Source organism: Elaeis guineensis, chromosome 2 (genome assembly GCF_000442705.2).
Source record: "Elaeis guineensis isolate ETL-2024a chromosome 2, EG11, whole genome shotgun sequence".
Classification (NCBI taxonomy): Eukaryota; Viridiplantae; Streptophyta; class Magnoliopsida; order Arecales; family Arecaceae; genus Elaeis; species Elaeis guineensis.
The window spans coordinates 14505593-14520092 of NC_025994.2; the positions used below are offsets into that span (position 1 = coordinate 14505593).

Consider the following 14500-nt stretch of genomic DNA (forward strand, 5'->3'; position numbering starts at 1 on the left):
GCTGGTAGTAGGTCCGGATGCAAGTTGACCAAATTTGATTAGATTTCGATCTAATCGATTTAGGTCCAATCGAGCTAATCCGAGTTCAACAATTATAATCCTTTCTAATTAGCGATCGAATTAAACTCTTTAATTCGATCAAAAACCTACAAGTCAAGATTGACGTCTAGCAACGTATCATGACTACCCAGAAGATATAGAATTTTAATGAAAATATCAAATATACCCTTCAGTGATAAGTTACTATACAATTCAATCCTTCGATCATCCCTGCATCCTGAATATGTTCATGAGTATGGAATCATGTCAAACTCAAACACATATTCATATCGATTCTCAATTAACCAATGATGACTCCAATAAAGAAGTATTAGAAACTCTTTCTAATCTTCTTTCTGCTTTTGGCCAAAAGATCATTCCCAAGTCATCTAGGATTGAGAATACACAGGATGCGATCTCCTCTTACTAGGAGTGATAGATTCTATATTGACCTACTCACAACCTCCATATACACTCCACCATATCCAAAACACCCCGTACATATCTTAATGCCATGCCTGGGTATGAACCAAAATATGGGTTCATGTGCAAAAGATTCTATGGTGGTCTCAGGTCTAAGAATCACTTGCATAACTCCCACTTAGAGAACCATCTTTGACATGCAAGTAAGGTTTCCATAAGATGTTCTCTTTCATCGAGTCAATTCAGTGGACTCATATTCCAAATGAGCACCCACATCCTTATATTAGTGTCCCACACAAGTGGCTAGTGAGATCTACCATCCTCTCTATCGAGCATACATAGGATGTGCCAGTCTATTCGAAACATTAATCCCCGACTCAATACTCCTACGATCAGAAATGTTTAAGATTAGAGTTTTAAGATTTTAGGTCTCACTAGTATGACCCATTCATGTCTCCTAAAATCATTGTCCTAATCTTTAGGGTTCATCATAATCTTAAACATAATAAGATGCAGCTAATATGATGAACCAATACCTCAAATAATAAATGTCATTTCATGAATTGAAAAATTATAAAGAAAAGTTCCATCGCAACACACTTACGATTGGCTTATGGGACACTCTTCTTTCAATCTCCCACTTGCACTAGAGCCAATCGCCTTTATATCTCATACAATCAAGATGGCGATTATATAGCTGCTTTGGTATGGCCTTAGTGAATGGATCTGTTATATTGTTTTTTCTGTCTACTCGTTCAAGGACAACATCTTGTCTCTAACGAGATGGAAGCGTCTGAGGATGTGTTTGGATCTATAATGAGACTTAAGTTCTTTTGCTTGAACAATGGCCCGTGTTATCATGATAGAGTGACACAGATCCTTCATTCTTAGGAATGACTCTTAAATCTATGATGAATTTCTTCATCTAGACAGCTTCCTTAATGGCTTCACTAGCAGCGATGTATTCTGCCTCAATAACTGAGTCAGATATTATTTGCTGCTTGAAACTCTTCCAATTCATTACCCCATCATTAAGGTAAACACATACCCTGATATCAACTTGCTATCATCCGCTTTCCAATGATCCTCCCTTGGATCAGCTTGAAATCTGATAGCCATGCCCAAAGCATAAGCTACATCAGGCCTGGTACATAGCATGGCATACATAATTGATCCCATAGCATAAGGGATTTCATTCATCCTCTTTCTCTCCTCTAATATCTTAGGACACATTTTCTTGGAGAGATGTATACCATGACTTGCAGATAAGTAACCTCTCTTACTAGCCTCCATATTGAACCTCTTTAATATGAGATCTATGTACCGTGACTGCGATAAGCCTAATATCCTTTTAGATCTATCTCTATAGATCTTTATACCCAGTATATAGGATGCTTCATCCAAGTCTTTCATGGAAAACTTATTCGATAGTCAAGTCTTAACCGATTGCATTATTGGGATATCATTCCCAATAAACAATATATGTCATCGACATACAGAACCAAGAAGACAACAGCACTCCCACTTATCTTCTTATACACATATGGTTTATCCTTATTTTTGATAAAGTCAAACTCATTGACTGTCATATCAAATCGGATGTTTCAACTCCTTAAAACCTTCTTCAATCCATAAATGGATCTCATTAGCTTGCATACTTGATTTGTCCTCCCACTTGAGACAAATCCCTCTGACTAAGTCACATAGATCTCTTCCTCTAGATTGCCATTGAAGAAAACGGTCTTGACATCCATTTGTCAGATCTCATAGTCATAGCATGCCGCTATAGCAAGCAAAATCTGGATGGACTTAACCATAGCCACTGGTGAGAAGGTTTCATCATAGTCAATTCTTTGTCTTTGTCTGAAATCCTTCGCCACCAACCTAACTTTGTAGGTTTTTACTTGGCCATCTGCTCCGATCTTCTTCTTGAAGATCCACTTGCACCATATTAAGATCACACCCTTAGGTACATCAACCAAGATCCGCACTTGGTTGATATACATCGAGTCCATCTCAGATTTCATGCCTTTCAGCCATCTGTCTGAGTCTCTACTCATGACAGCTTCTGAATAGGTCAGAGGATCATCATCCTGAATGATGTTGATCATATTGTCATCAAATCTCAGAGGTGCATGATGCACTCTATCTGACTTTCGGAGAAGAGATGTGTATTGTGGATATACCCCATCTTTAGGTACTTCTGATTGAAGATTTTCTTATGGTCCAACCACTGGTATTTCTGGATCGATTTGTAAATCCTGAACTTTTATAAGTTCAATATTCCTCCCACTGCCTTCTTGAATGAGTTCATTTTTCAAAAAAATGGCGTGCCTACTAACAAACACCTTTTGTTCAGTAGGTGGTAGTAGTATCCATTAGTTTCCTTAGGATCCCCTACAAACCTACACTTATCTGATCTAGCACTAAGCTTATATCCAAAAATATTTCTGACATAAGCAGGACAGCCCTAAGTCTTAAGATGTTTAAGATTAGGTTTCCTTCCCTTCCATATCTCATATGGTGTGCTTGCAACAGACTTTGAAGGCACCCTATTTAATATGTATCTGACAATCTCTAAAGCATTATCTCTAAAAAGATATTGGAAGATCAGTGAAGCACATTATGGATTGCACCATATCCTCAAAGTGCGATTCCTCCTTTCTGCTATACCATTCAACTGGGATGTATAAGGAGGGATCCATTCAGAGAGAATACCTTGACTTTTAAGATGATCAAAAAATTTACTGAATAAGTATTCTCCTCCTCGATCAGATTGAAGAACCTCGATTCCTTTTTCAGTTTGTTTCTTGATCATACATTGATACTCTTTGAACTTATCAAAGGCTTCGAATTTATGTTTCATAAGATACACATATCCGAACATTGATAAATCTTCCGTAAAGGTGATAAATTGGAGTATCCTCTTCTGACCTAAGTTGTCATTGGTCCACATACATCTGTATGTACTAGGGTTAATAACTCATTCGCCCTCTCTCCATATCCAGAAAATAGAGTCTTGGTCATCTTACCCATGAGACAAGATTTATAAGTTCCCAATGATTCATAATCATATAGGTCAAAGAATTCTTCTTTGTATAACTTGTTAATCCTTGACTCACTAATATGACCAAAGCGACAATACCAGAGATATGTGACATTTACAGCTTCTCTCTTTCTTTTCATATTTCTTTTAATATAAAAAATATTTTCATTGAGTGCACGAATTAAAAGATTGATATCAATATAACTACTGCCATAATATTCATTAGAAAAAAAAATGGAGCATCCATTTTTCATTAGCCTTATTTCATAACCTTGTTTTTACAACAAAGATGTAGAAATAATGTTTCTAATGACCTTTGACATGTAATAACAGTCTTTTAATTCTAAAATTTTGTCTGAAGGCAAATCAAGCATACAGATTTCTACAGCCTTTGCGCTAATGGACTCTCCACTTGCGCCATAGAGCTTGAGGTCACCTCTTTTCAGACCTTTGATATTCTGTAGTCGCTGTAATGAATTACAAATATGCGATCCACAGGTGGTATCTAATACCCAAGTATTAGAGTCTGAGCCACTCAATAAAAAAACAAGTTTGTATCATATACACACCTTTTGGTGCTATACGTGCACCCTGCTTCAAACTTGCAAGATTATTCTTGCAATTATACTCCCAATGTCCAAACTTGCTACAAAATAAACAGCTAATATCCATATAGACATCTTTTGCCTTCTCATTATTACTGACCATCCCAAGGTCAGGAATATCCAGAACATCGGAGTTTTTCTCCAATACGAACCTTATTAGCAAGTTCCTCAACCAATCCACAGAGTTGGATCAATCAACAAATTTTTATTTATGGTGTTATGCAGTGAAAATAAAGAAGCCATAATGCAGACTTAAACCTGCATAAATAAAGAACAATAGTATAAGCAGACCACTCATGTTTGACATGCATAACTAGATGAGGACTTTTAAACTAGTTATGTCTCCTACTATTTTATCGGATACCATAGCCCGCTCCTATGGTAAACGAGAAACCCTAATCTGGTTTCTTAATGGGGTTGAGACCCTAATCCTTCAATAAAGCCTTGTGGATATCACAACAAACCTCAATGAGTTCAAAGATAAGAAAATCTATCCAATTGTATCTCATGCAACTCTCAACATAACCTGCTTCTAAAAATACTCATAGTCTTGTGGATATTACAACAAACTATAGTATTTTTAGTTAAGTCGGACCCTTCATTTCTATACAGTCATATTTGAAAAATGCTACCCTAGTGGATATCACAACAAAGCAACATATCCAAATATGCCGTAAAGCATATAATATGCACCAAAACAAACTCACATCAATCTCCATAGCAAGTCTTATGGATATCACAACAAACTTACTATGGTTTTTGATAGGATATTGACTAGGCATGAAGGAAGGCATATGTAGTGTTCTAAATACTGAGCTACCTTCATTCAAGATTCAAACTAATCCAATTGGCCAGAAAAATGTTAAGATTGGTGGGGGTCCCTCCGTCGCTTTTCTTATACACTAATAAAACCAATAAAATTGGCCAGGCCAACAACAGAACCAATTAAATAACCACCGCACTTGAAACACTCCTTAGACACCAATTGAGTAATCAATTCAAGAAATAGATCAGCTACTGATTCATAACACTACGACAATATAATTTTTATGAGGGCTCTAATAGTCTCACGTACATTCTAATTCAATCACAATGATGCACTATTATAGTTATATCTTAATAATCATAACAACTAATCATGGCATCTATTCATATCTCTAAGATATAAAATCATAATCATTCAATATGATTATAACTAAGCATCTCAAGCATATCACATATGCATGAAGTTCTAATAACATGCATGAATATAAAATATTCTTTTCGCGGTTCTTCTTCTTAGGACATCACAATGGCACCCCTATGCACCATAAGAGTACCCTATTGAATAGGAAGAGAAGATCTCTAAACCCTATTTGCTCTTATGACCGGACGGCCTGGTGATGAACCCAATTAGAGTACTAAGCTACTAAAAAAGATTTTATACATGCATCATGCATTTTATATTTAAAAACATATCTCTAAGACATGGGAGGGTTTGGATGTTCAATCGAGTTCAACCTTTGACCCGATATGAACCAAACCAAAAACCCATGTTTAATCACAATCAAAACAACATTCTAACCTTTGATTATATAGATCAAGGTAGGCTCTGATACCACTGTTGGATTTCAATGGTGCAGCAGAAGGGTTAGGTGTTTAAAATTTTCATTCAAAATACCCGATGCACCGAAAACCCCAATACCCAGAAACCCTTGACTATAATAATCAAAGTACAATAAATATAAATTAGGATAAGAAGAATACCTATAGCGCTAATCCTAATTTTCACAAGGCGTCCAAATATCCGCCCTCCAATGGTGATCCACACGGAAACTGAACCAAGGACAACGCTCCTTCACCTTGCTTCAAGAGTTCTAATCCTTAGAACTCGACTAGCCTCATACCAGTCAGATTTCTTCAAGAACTTGACTCCACCCTCTCAGAACCTCCTCTGAACTTCTGATCCTCCTTCTTTAAGACCCTCACAACTCTTGTTAGGACCAGATAAGGCTTTGTCTTAAATTCTAAAGCCTTGTCCTAAAACTAAGATAGGTTGTAAGAAAGAAAAGAGAGCAACGGAGACAAAATTGGAAACTCTTTTTGAATTGCCTCGGACACCCAGTACCCCGACCAATTTATAGCCACTAGAGGGACGCCAAAAGAGAGGGATGCGCCTCATCCAAGAGACCTATCTTATCTGATTATTAGAGATAAGAGTTCCTTCAAACAGAAGGACTCTTATCAATGATACGTCGATTAGCATCCTGCTCTGTGCGTGCAACCAGAGAAGAGATGTTTTCGTGTCCCTTCTCAAATCAAAAAAATCCTCAAAAATCCACGTGGATAAAGGATTCAATCCCGATTCCAGAACATATAATGAGTGGATAAAAATTCCCACAAATGGATGTGTTCTTGCGTCCTTTCACGCGAAGTCTGATCACTGCACGCGCAGGCGTGAGGAGGAACTTATGGCGTCTGTTTGGCATCTAGATAAGTCTGAAAAAATTTCAAAAAAATTATCAAAAATAGCTAGTCAAATGTGAAACGTTATCACCAAAAATCGTTCCATTTTGAAAGCATTTGACGAGGAAAAAGACTCTCCAAATCTCGGAGAGACACGACGCTGCTGCACATGCGCGAGACTTCCTTTCTTTTTCCAATTTTTCTCCGCCTCAAAAATTTCAGAAAAAATACATCTCATGCTTTGAGATGTGCACCAGAGGATGGAGGGTGATATGGACTGCCACACGCATCTTAATCCCATACTAGAAGGACTCTTTTCTTCTGCCCACACCAACACTTGTACGCAGAACCTGTTTTGCGCCAAAAGTCCTTCACAACTTGGACTCTTCATAATTGGCATTAAAATGGGATGTGGCACCCCAATTTGGGCTGCTTCTAGGTGGCATGACGTGACCCAAATACCCACTAAATTGGACTAGCTAATTAGTAAGGGATGAGACCAAATTGACCTCCAAAGGAGCAAGGGTTCCACACATGCTAGCATGCTTACCGGAGCCCTGATTGAATCCAAAATTCCAATCAACCTTTTTCAAAAGGGTCCTTGGCCAATTTCCATATGTGTGTGACCTATTAGGTTCTACATCTAGCTGGCAGTAGGTCTGGATGCAAGTTGACCAAATTTGATTAGATTTCGATCTAATCGATTTAGATCCAATCGAGCTAATCCGAATTCAACAATTATAATCCTTTCTAATTGGCGATCGAATTAAACTTTTTAATTCGATCAAAAATCTATAAGTCAAGATTGACGTCTAGCAATGTATCATGACTATCCAGAAGATGTAGAATTTTGATGGAAATACCAAATATATCCTTCAATGGTAAGTTACTATACAATTCAATCCTTCGATCATCCCTGTATCCCGAATATGTTCATGAGTATGAAATCATATCAAACTCAAACACATATTCATATCGATTCTCAATTAATCAATGATGACTCCAATGAAGAAGTATTAGAAACTCTTTCTAATCTCCTTTCTGCTTTTGGCCAAAAGACTTTTCTCAAGACATCTAGGATTGAGAATACACAGGATGCGATCTCTTCTTACTAGGAGTGATCGATTCCATGTTGACGTACTCACAACCTCCATATACACTCCACCATATCGAGAATACTCCGTACATGTCTTAATGCCATGCTTGGGTATGAACCAAAATATGAGTTTATGTGCACAAGATTCTATGATGGTCCCAGATCTAAGGATCACTTGCACAACTTCCACTTAGAGAATCATCTTTGACATGCAAGTAAGGCTTCCATAAGATATTCTCTTTCATCGAGTCAATTCAGTGAACTCATTTTCCAAATGAGCATCCACATCCTTGTATTAGTGTCCCACACAAGTGGCTAGTGAGATCTGCCATCCTCTCTATCGAGCATACATAGGATGTGCCAGTCCATCCGAAATATTAATCCCCGACTCAATGCTCCTACGATCAGGAATGTTTAAGATTAGAGTTTTAGGATTTTAGGTCTCACTAGCATGACCCATTCATGTCTCCTAAAACATTGCCCTAATCTTTGAGGTTCATCATAATCTTAGACATAATAAGATGCAGCTAATATGATGAATCAATACCTCAAATAATAAATATCATTTTATGAGTTAGAAAATTATAAAAAAAAGTTCCATCGTAACACACTTGCAATTGGCTTACAGGACACTTTTCTTTCAGAGGGGGCCGTGGATCTGGTAATCGCCCTTAATGTTCTTTTTGTAATCGCTTGGGCCATACTCAAGACCGTGCTATTCTTTGCATGGTTTCCCAGAGAAATTAGCTAATATAATACAATCTCAGACATCGGATATTGAGAGTGACAATCAGAATGTTTTATCAGACAGTGAATACAAGGAGTATCTTCAGTTAAAACAGCCCAACAAGCTTTATCTTTAGCTACTGTTACCCATACTGATAATTCTACGGTTTGTCTCTCTCATTCTTCTTCTAGTGGATCCTGAATTTTGGATTCTGGTGCTTCTGATCACATAGCTGGTAATTCTTTTCTTTTCTTAAATTTATCATCTCTCAAGACACCATATTACATCACCCTCACCAATGGCTCTAAAGTTAAAGCCACTGGCATTGGTCAAGCTACACCTCTCCTTTCTTTATCCTTAAATTCTATTCTTTTTATACCAAGTTGCCCCTTTAATTTAATTTCTATTAGTCAACTTACTCGCACTTTTGACTGCTCTATAATATTTACTGCTGATTTTTTTCTTATACAGGATCGGAGTACGGGACAGACGATTGGCATGGGATCTGAATCACTAGGACTTTATTATCTCCAGCCTCCATCCTTTACCATATGTGCTGTCGCAGAGTCTCCCAATCTCTTTCACCATTGTCTAGATCATCCGAGTCTAAATAAGCTAAGAATGATGATCCCTCATCTCTCTCATTTGCAATCTTTACAGTGTAAGTCATGTCAGCTTAGAAAATATGTTCAGACATCCTTTCCAAGCAAGATAAATAATTGAGCAGAGTCTCCTTTTGACATCATTTATTCTGATGTTTGAGGTCCTAATCGTGTCAGTTCTATCTTAGAATATAGGTACTTTGTTATTTTAATTGATGATTTTTCAAGATGTACTTGGATATTTTCAATGAAAAATCGTTCAGAGTTGTTTACTATTTTTCAAAACTTTTGCAATGAAATTCAAACTCAGTTTGGACACCTATTCGCATTTTACATAGTGATAATGCAAAAGAATATTTTTTTGCTCCCTTCAATTCTTTCATGATATCTTATGGCATGATTCATCAGTCCACCTATCCACATACTCCACAACAAAATAACATAGCAGAAAGATAACATCGTTATATTATTGAGACAGCTCGTACTCTTTTGTTACATGCTAATGCACCCTAAAAATTTTGAGGTGGTGCTGTCCTCACCGCTGGTTACTTGATAAATTGAATGTCATCATCTGTTTTAAATAACCAAATACCTTATTCTTTTTTATTTTCTAAGGACCTCTTTACATTGTTCCCCCTCGTGTTTTTGGTTCCACTTGTTTTGTGCATGATCTTTCTCCAAGTCTTGATAAACTGTCTGCCCGTGCTATTAAATATATTTTTCTTGGTTATTCTCGAGTTCAAAAGGGATATCGATGTTATTCTCCTTCCATACATCGATTTTGCATGTTTGCAGATATCACCTTCTTTGAGGACACACCTTATTTCAGCTCACCGATGGAGCCTGAATCCATCTCTCAGCTCTTACTGATTCCCTACCTTACCCTGTCAGTCTCTATTTCTCCCGAACCTTCTACTCCGCCTGCTCAAGCAATACATTTCTCACCATGCCCACTTATCACTTATCAACGTCGACCACAACTTAAGATTTCAGAGACTATTTCCACTCAAGATTCGGGTCATCCATTTCCTGCTCCAGCATCTCCACCTGCCCCGAGCCTACCTGAGCATTCCACTGACTGGCCTATAGCTCTCCGTAGAGATATACACTCTACTCGTAATTCTTATCCTATTTATAATTTCTTGAGCTATCATCATTTATCCTCATCCCATTATGCCTTTGTTTCTACCTTGTCTTCCGTTTCTATTCCTAAAACTGTCCAAAAAGCACTTTTCCATCCAGGATGGCATCAGACGATGATTGATGAGATGGCAGCCTTGAAATCCAATAACACATGAACTCTTGTTCCTTCCCCTCTTCAGAAATCTACAGTTGATTGTCGATGAATTTTTACTATTAAAGTGGGCCCTGATGGGCCCTGATGGATAGGTGGATCGTTTGAAAGCACGTCTTGTGGCTAAGGACTATACTCAGATCTTTGGTCTTGATTATGGAGACACATTCTCTCTTGTTACTAAGATCGCATCTGTCCGGCTCTTCTTACCAATGGCTGTCATGAACCATTGGCCTCTATATCAGCTGGACATCAAAAATATCTTTCTACATGATGCCTTGGAAGAGAAAGTTTATATGGAGAAACCACTTGGGTTTGTTGCTCAGGGAGAGACAGAGTCTGGTTTGCATATATGGCCTTAAGTAGTCTCCTCGGGCATGGTTTGAAAGATTTAGTAAAGTCATACAGCAATTTGGCATGATCCGTAATGAGGCAGATCACTCTATATTTTATAAACATTCATCCTCAAATCTATGCATCTACCTTGTGGTCTACGTGGATGATATTATCATTATAGGTGATGATCATGACGGTATTAAAGACCTAAAGTAGCACTTGTTTCAATACTTCCAAACTAAGGACTTAGGCCGGTTGTGGTACTTTCTTGGGATTGAAGTAGCACAATCAAAAACAGATATCGCCATCTCTCAAAGAAAGTATGTCCTTGACATTCTGAAAGAGACTGGGATGCTAGATTGTAAACCAATCAATACTCCTATAGATCCAAACGTGAAACTTCTACCAAATCAGGGAGAACCCTATTCAGACCCAGACAAGTATCGGGACTAGTAGGAAATTAAATTATCTCACCACGACCAGACCAGACATATCCTTCGCTGTTAATGTTGTAAGTCAGTTTCTTAACTCTCCTTATGACAGTCATTGGGATGCAGTAGTTTAAATCTTGAGATATATTAAGAGTTCTCTCGGATGAGAGTTGATTTATGAAAATAGAGACCATAAAGACATTGTTGCATATACAGATGCAGATTGGACAGGATCCTCTTGAGATAGAAGATCGACTTCTGAGTACTGTGTTCTTATTGGGGGCGATCTCATCTCATTGAAAAGCAAAAAACAAAATGTGGTTGCCAGATCAAGTGTAGAAGCAGAATATCGAGCTATGGCCCTTACTACATGTGAATTTATATGGTTGAGATAACTGTTTCAAGAATTGAAGTTTTGCAAGGTATGCTCTATGAAACTCATTTGTGATAATCAAGCAGTCTTGCACATTGTTTCTAATCCAGTCTTCCATGAGTAGACTAAACATATAGAAATTGACTGCCATTTCATTCGAGAAAAGATTATCTCTGAAGAAATCACTACCTCGTTTGTGAATTTTAACAATCAACTAGCAAATATCTTCACCAAATCACTTCGGGGTCCGAGGGTAACATACATATGTAACAAGCTTGATGCATATGATACACACGCACTAGCTTGGGGGAGAGTGTTGATTGATATCTCTATATCCCTTGATTTATGTCTACAAATCAGGGATTTTAATTTATATATTTTCATATTTAGAATAGGAGATATTTGTCATTGTTTTGTTTCCTATTGTAATTGATTTGAGAAATCTGTATAATCCTAAACAGAAAATATATCAAATCCTGTTTAGGAAATATATCATTAGGAGATCAATAGGTTCATTATACTTAGACATTTATTGCTCTATATATAGAGCCTCTTGTAATATGAAAGATATACAAGTAATTCTGATTATCAACAGTCTTAAGTGAAACTAACAACTAGTAAAGAATATTAAAGTGGCATGATGAACTCCATCTCTCAAATCACACATTAACTAGAATATGCATCTCTCAAAGCGCATGTTAACTAGACTACAACAAAAAAAAGGGGAGGGGTGGTGGGGGGGTGGGGTGGGAAGAAGAGCTGGTTGCAAGTATAATGTCCAAATTAAATTCACTACATTGACCACCAACAAATTTAATACATATACTAAACAAAAAGAATCTAACTTTACTTTATAGAAATTAAACCATAAGGCAGTTTAAAGTGTTAACTAAATGACAAAACAAAATGCAGTTTTTCATATGAGAAAACCTCATGTTACATGCATGCAGCAACTTGCAACAATGCTATGCAAAATGTATGTATGATTAATGGTGTGGACCAGCCTACATTGGAGAACCGGATACCTGGAAACTTGTGGCTTTTGTTAATGCCATCTTGGCAAAAATATATGAACATCATGTAAAAGCATTACCTGCTCCTTCCAAATCAGCAGTTATAGTTCCAAGTTTTGCAGCAAGAGGATAGTTCGTCTCTTTGTAGTGTTCAATAGCATGATTATTGCCACCACTTCCATCCCAGTTTCTCCTTCCACAGAGGATCATTCCATCAGTTAAGTTCAGCCAGAGGTTATCAGTCTTGTCACATTTGCTGCATTTCCACCCAGATGGAGGAACAACAATGCCATTGTTAATCTGTTGCAGGTTCATGGCATAGGCACTGACTTTCTTTTTCTCAGCAGTCCAAGATGCTAATTGTTCTTTGCGTTCAGCACCTTCAGAAATTAAAATGGCATCAACAGCAATCCTAACCTGCAAATTTACAGCAAATTTAAGTTTGGAATGTTTTATGATTTTCACCTGGATGTTCATTGTAACAGCAAAAAGAGTACCTACCTTTTCTGGCAGCTCAACAGATGGAAATGGGATAGTGACATGCTCAGGTAATATGACTATATCAAGAGTTTCTTCATACTCAGGTTCTCGATCATCAAATCCTCCCTCCACACCTATCAAACATGTTTTATCAAATATCCCTTTTAATGCAACTATTTTTGTTAAGAACGAATAAGTTACAAAATATATAATAAAAAAATCAAAAATTTAGGTACTGGATTGAATAGAAAAGTATTCATAACCTTCAACATTCAAAGCCACCCAAACATCATCTATCATTCAGCATCAATCATTATATACACACACACACACACACATATGTATATGTGTGTGTGTGTGTGTGTTAAGTATGGGAAAGTACATATTTAAATCCGACTCTTATTAAAGGTTTATGCTCAGCTTTATGAATCCTTATTCGCCAGTCATTCTTATTAGGGGTGGTATCCAGTATTCCTTTATTTTCTCATTTAACCTAGGCACAGGAAGCCATACCAACCTGCCACTGTCCAATCAAGCCATGGCTAGCAGTCTAAATTTCAAGGCCCAATTGAGTCCTGGACCACCTAGGCTAGGCTCAAGCTTAATAAAATAGCTTAACCTTACCTAGCCGAGCCCAAAAGTTGATACATACATTCGCTCGCGCGCGCACACACACAAACATATTACAAAATTACCAAAAAAAAAACAAAACAACTCTAACCCCCAAATTCCAACATAATGATCTCCTCTGCAACCCCTCCTCTGTTCCCCACCCCCATGGCAGCACATTATGTCCAACCAAGATTACCTTCAATTATTATGAAACACATGCACCAAGTTACAATCATCTCATTCTCCTCAACTCACCACAACATCTTGGACCACCACTGCCTATAAATCCCCTGGCTGCTACAGCATCCTTACCTCTATAGTCCCAAAGCCACAACAAACCCCAGTATCCCAATCCGTGCAACCTTCCTCACCAATGCACCATCATCACTCTCACCACTACCATCATCATATCCAACATTCCTTCCACAGTTCCACCACCACCAACATTGCCCTCAACACCACCTTCCTAACCCCTTAGGGCCGTGAACAATCCAAAAATAAGGAAGCTCAATGTAGATAGGTTCGGCTTGAAAAATTTTTTGGCCAGCTCAAGCTCAAGTTTAACTACCAAAAATCAGCTCAAGGTCGACTTGTTATTTATTGAGCTAGCTCAAGCTCAACTCGCTTTAGCTCCAAATTTGTATATGTTAGAAGATCCTGTAAGCTTTCTCCCAGCCATGGCTCCACCTCTGGAACTTCTAGCTCTTCTTTTCAAACTTGCAATAGATTCTGAACTCTACCCTTCTAAGTGGAGGACTACTTGAGTCCAAAATCAAAGTGATTGGGGGGTACATTGCCAATATAGAGGTGAAAAGATTTAATAACCACCAGAATGGGTGGTTAGGAGGAGAAGTGACACCATCAAATCAAACCTCATAAGGGAACACTACCCTCAGCACTGGGACCACAGAGAGCTCACTTGCAGAAAAAGAAGGGAACAGAGAGGGATGTAGAAAGAGATGGAGAAGGATTTTGGAA

General features: G+C 37.7%; 1 protein-coding gene across 5 annotated transcripts in view; it reads right to left on the bottom strand.

The window, feature by feature from the left end:
* Positions 1-14500, bottom strand: part of LOC105059798 (ubiquitin carboxyl-terminal hydrolase 14) — a 59522-nt gene that overhangs the window by 30295 nt on the left and 14727 nt on the right. For all 5 annotated transcript variants that reach the window (XM_029260436.2, XM_010943251.4, XM_029260438.2 and 2 more), the window contains exons 3-4: positions 12932-13044; positions 12511-12847 (exon numbers count right to left, since the gene is read on the bottom strand). In XM_029260436.2, coding sequence (XP_029116269.1) covers positions 12511-12847; positions 12932-13044 — 450 coding nt within the window. The remainder of the gene's footprint in view (positions 1-12510; positions 12848-12931; positions 13045-14500) is intronic.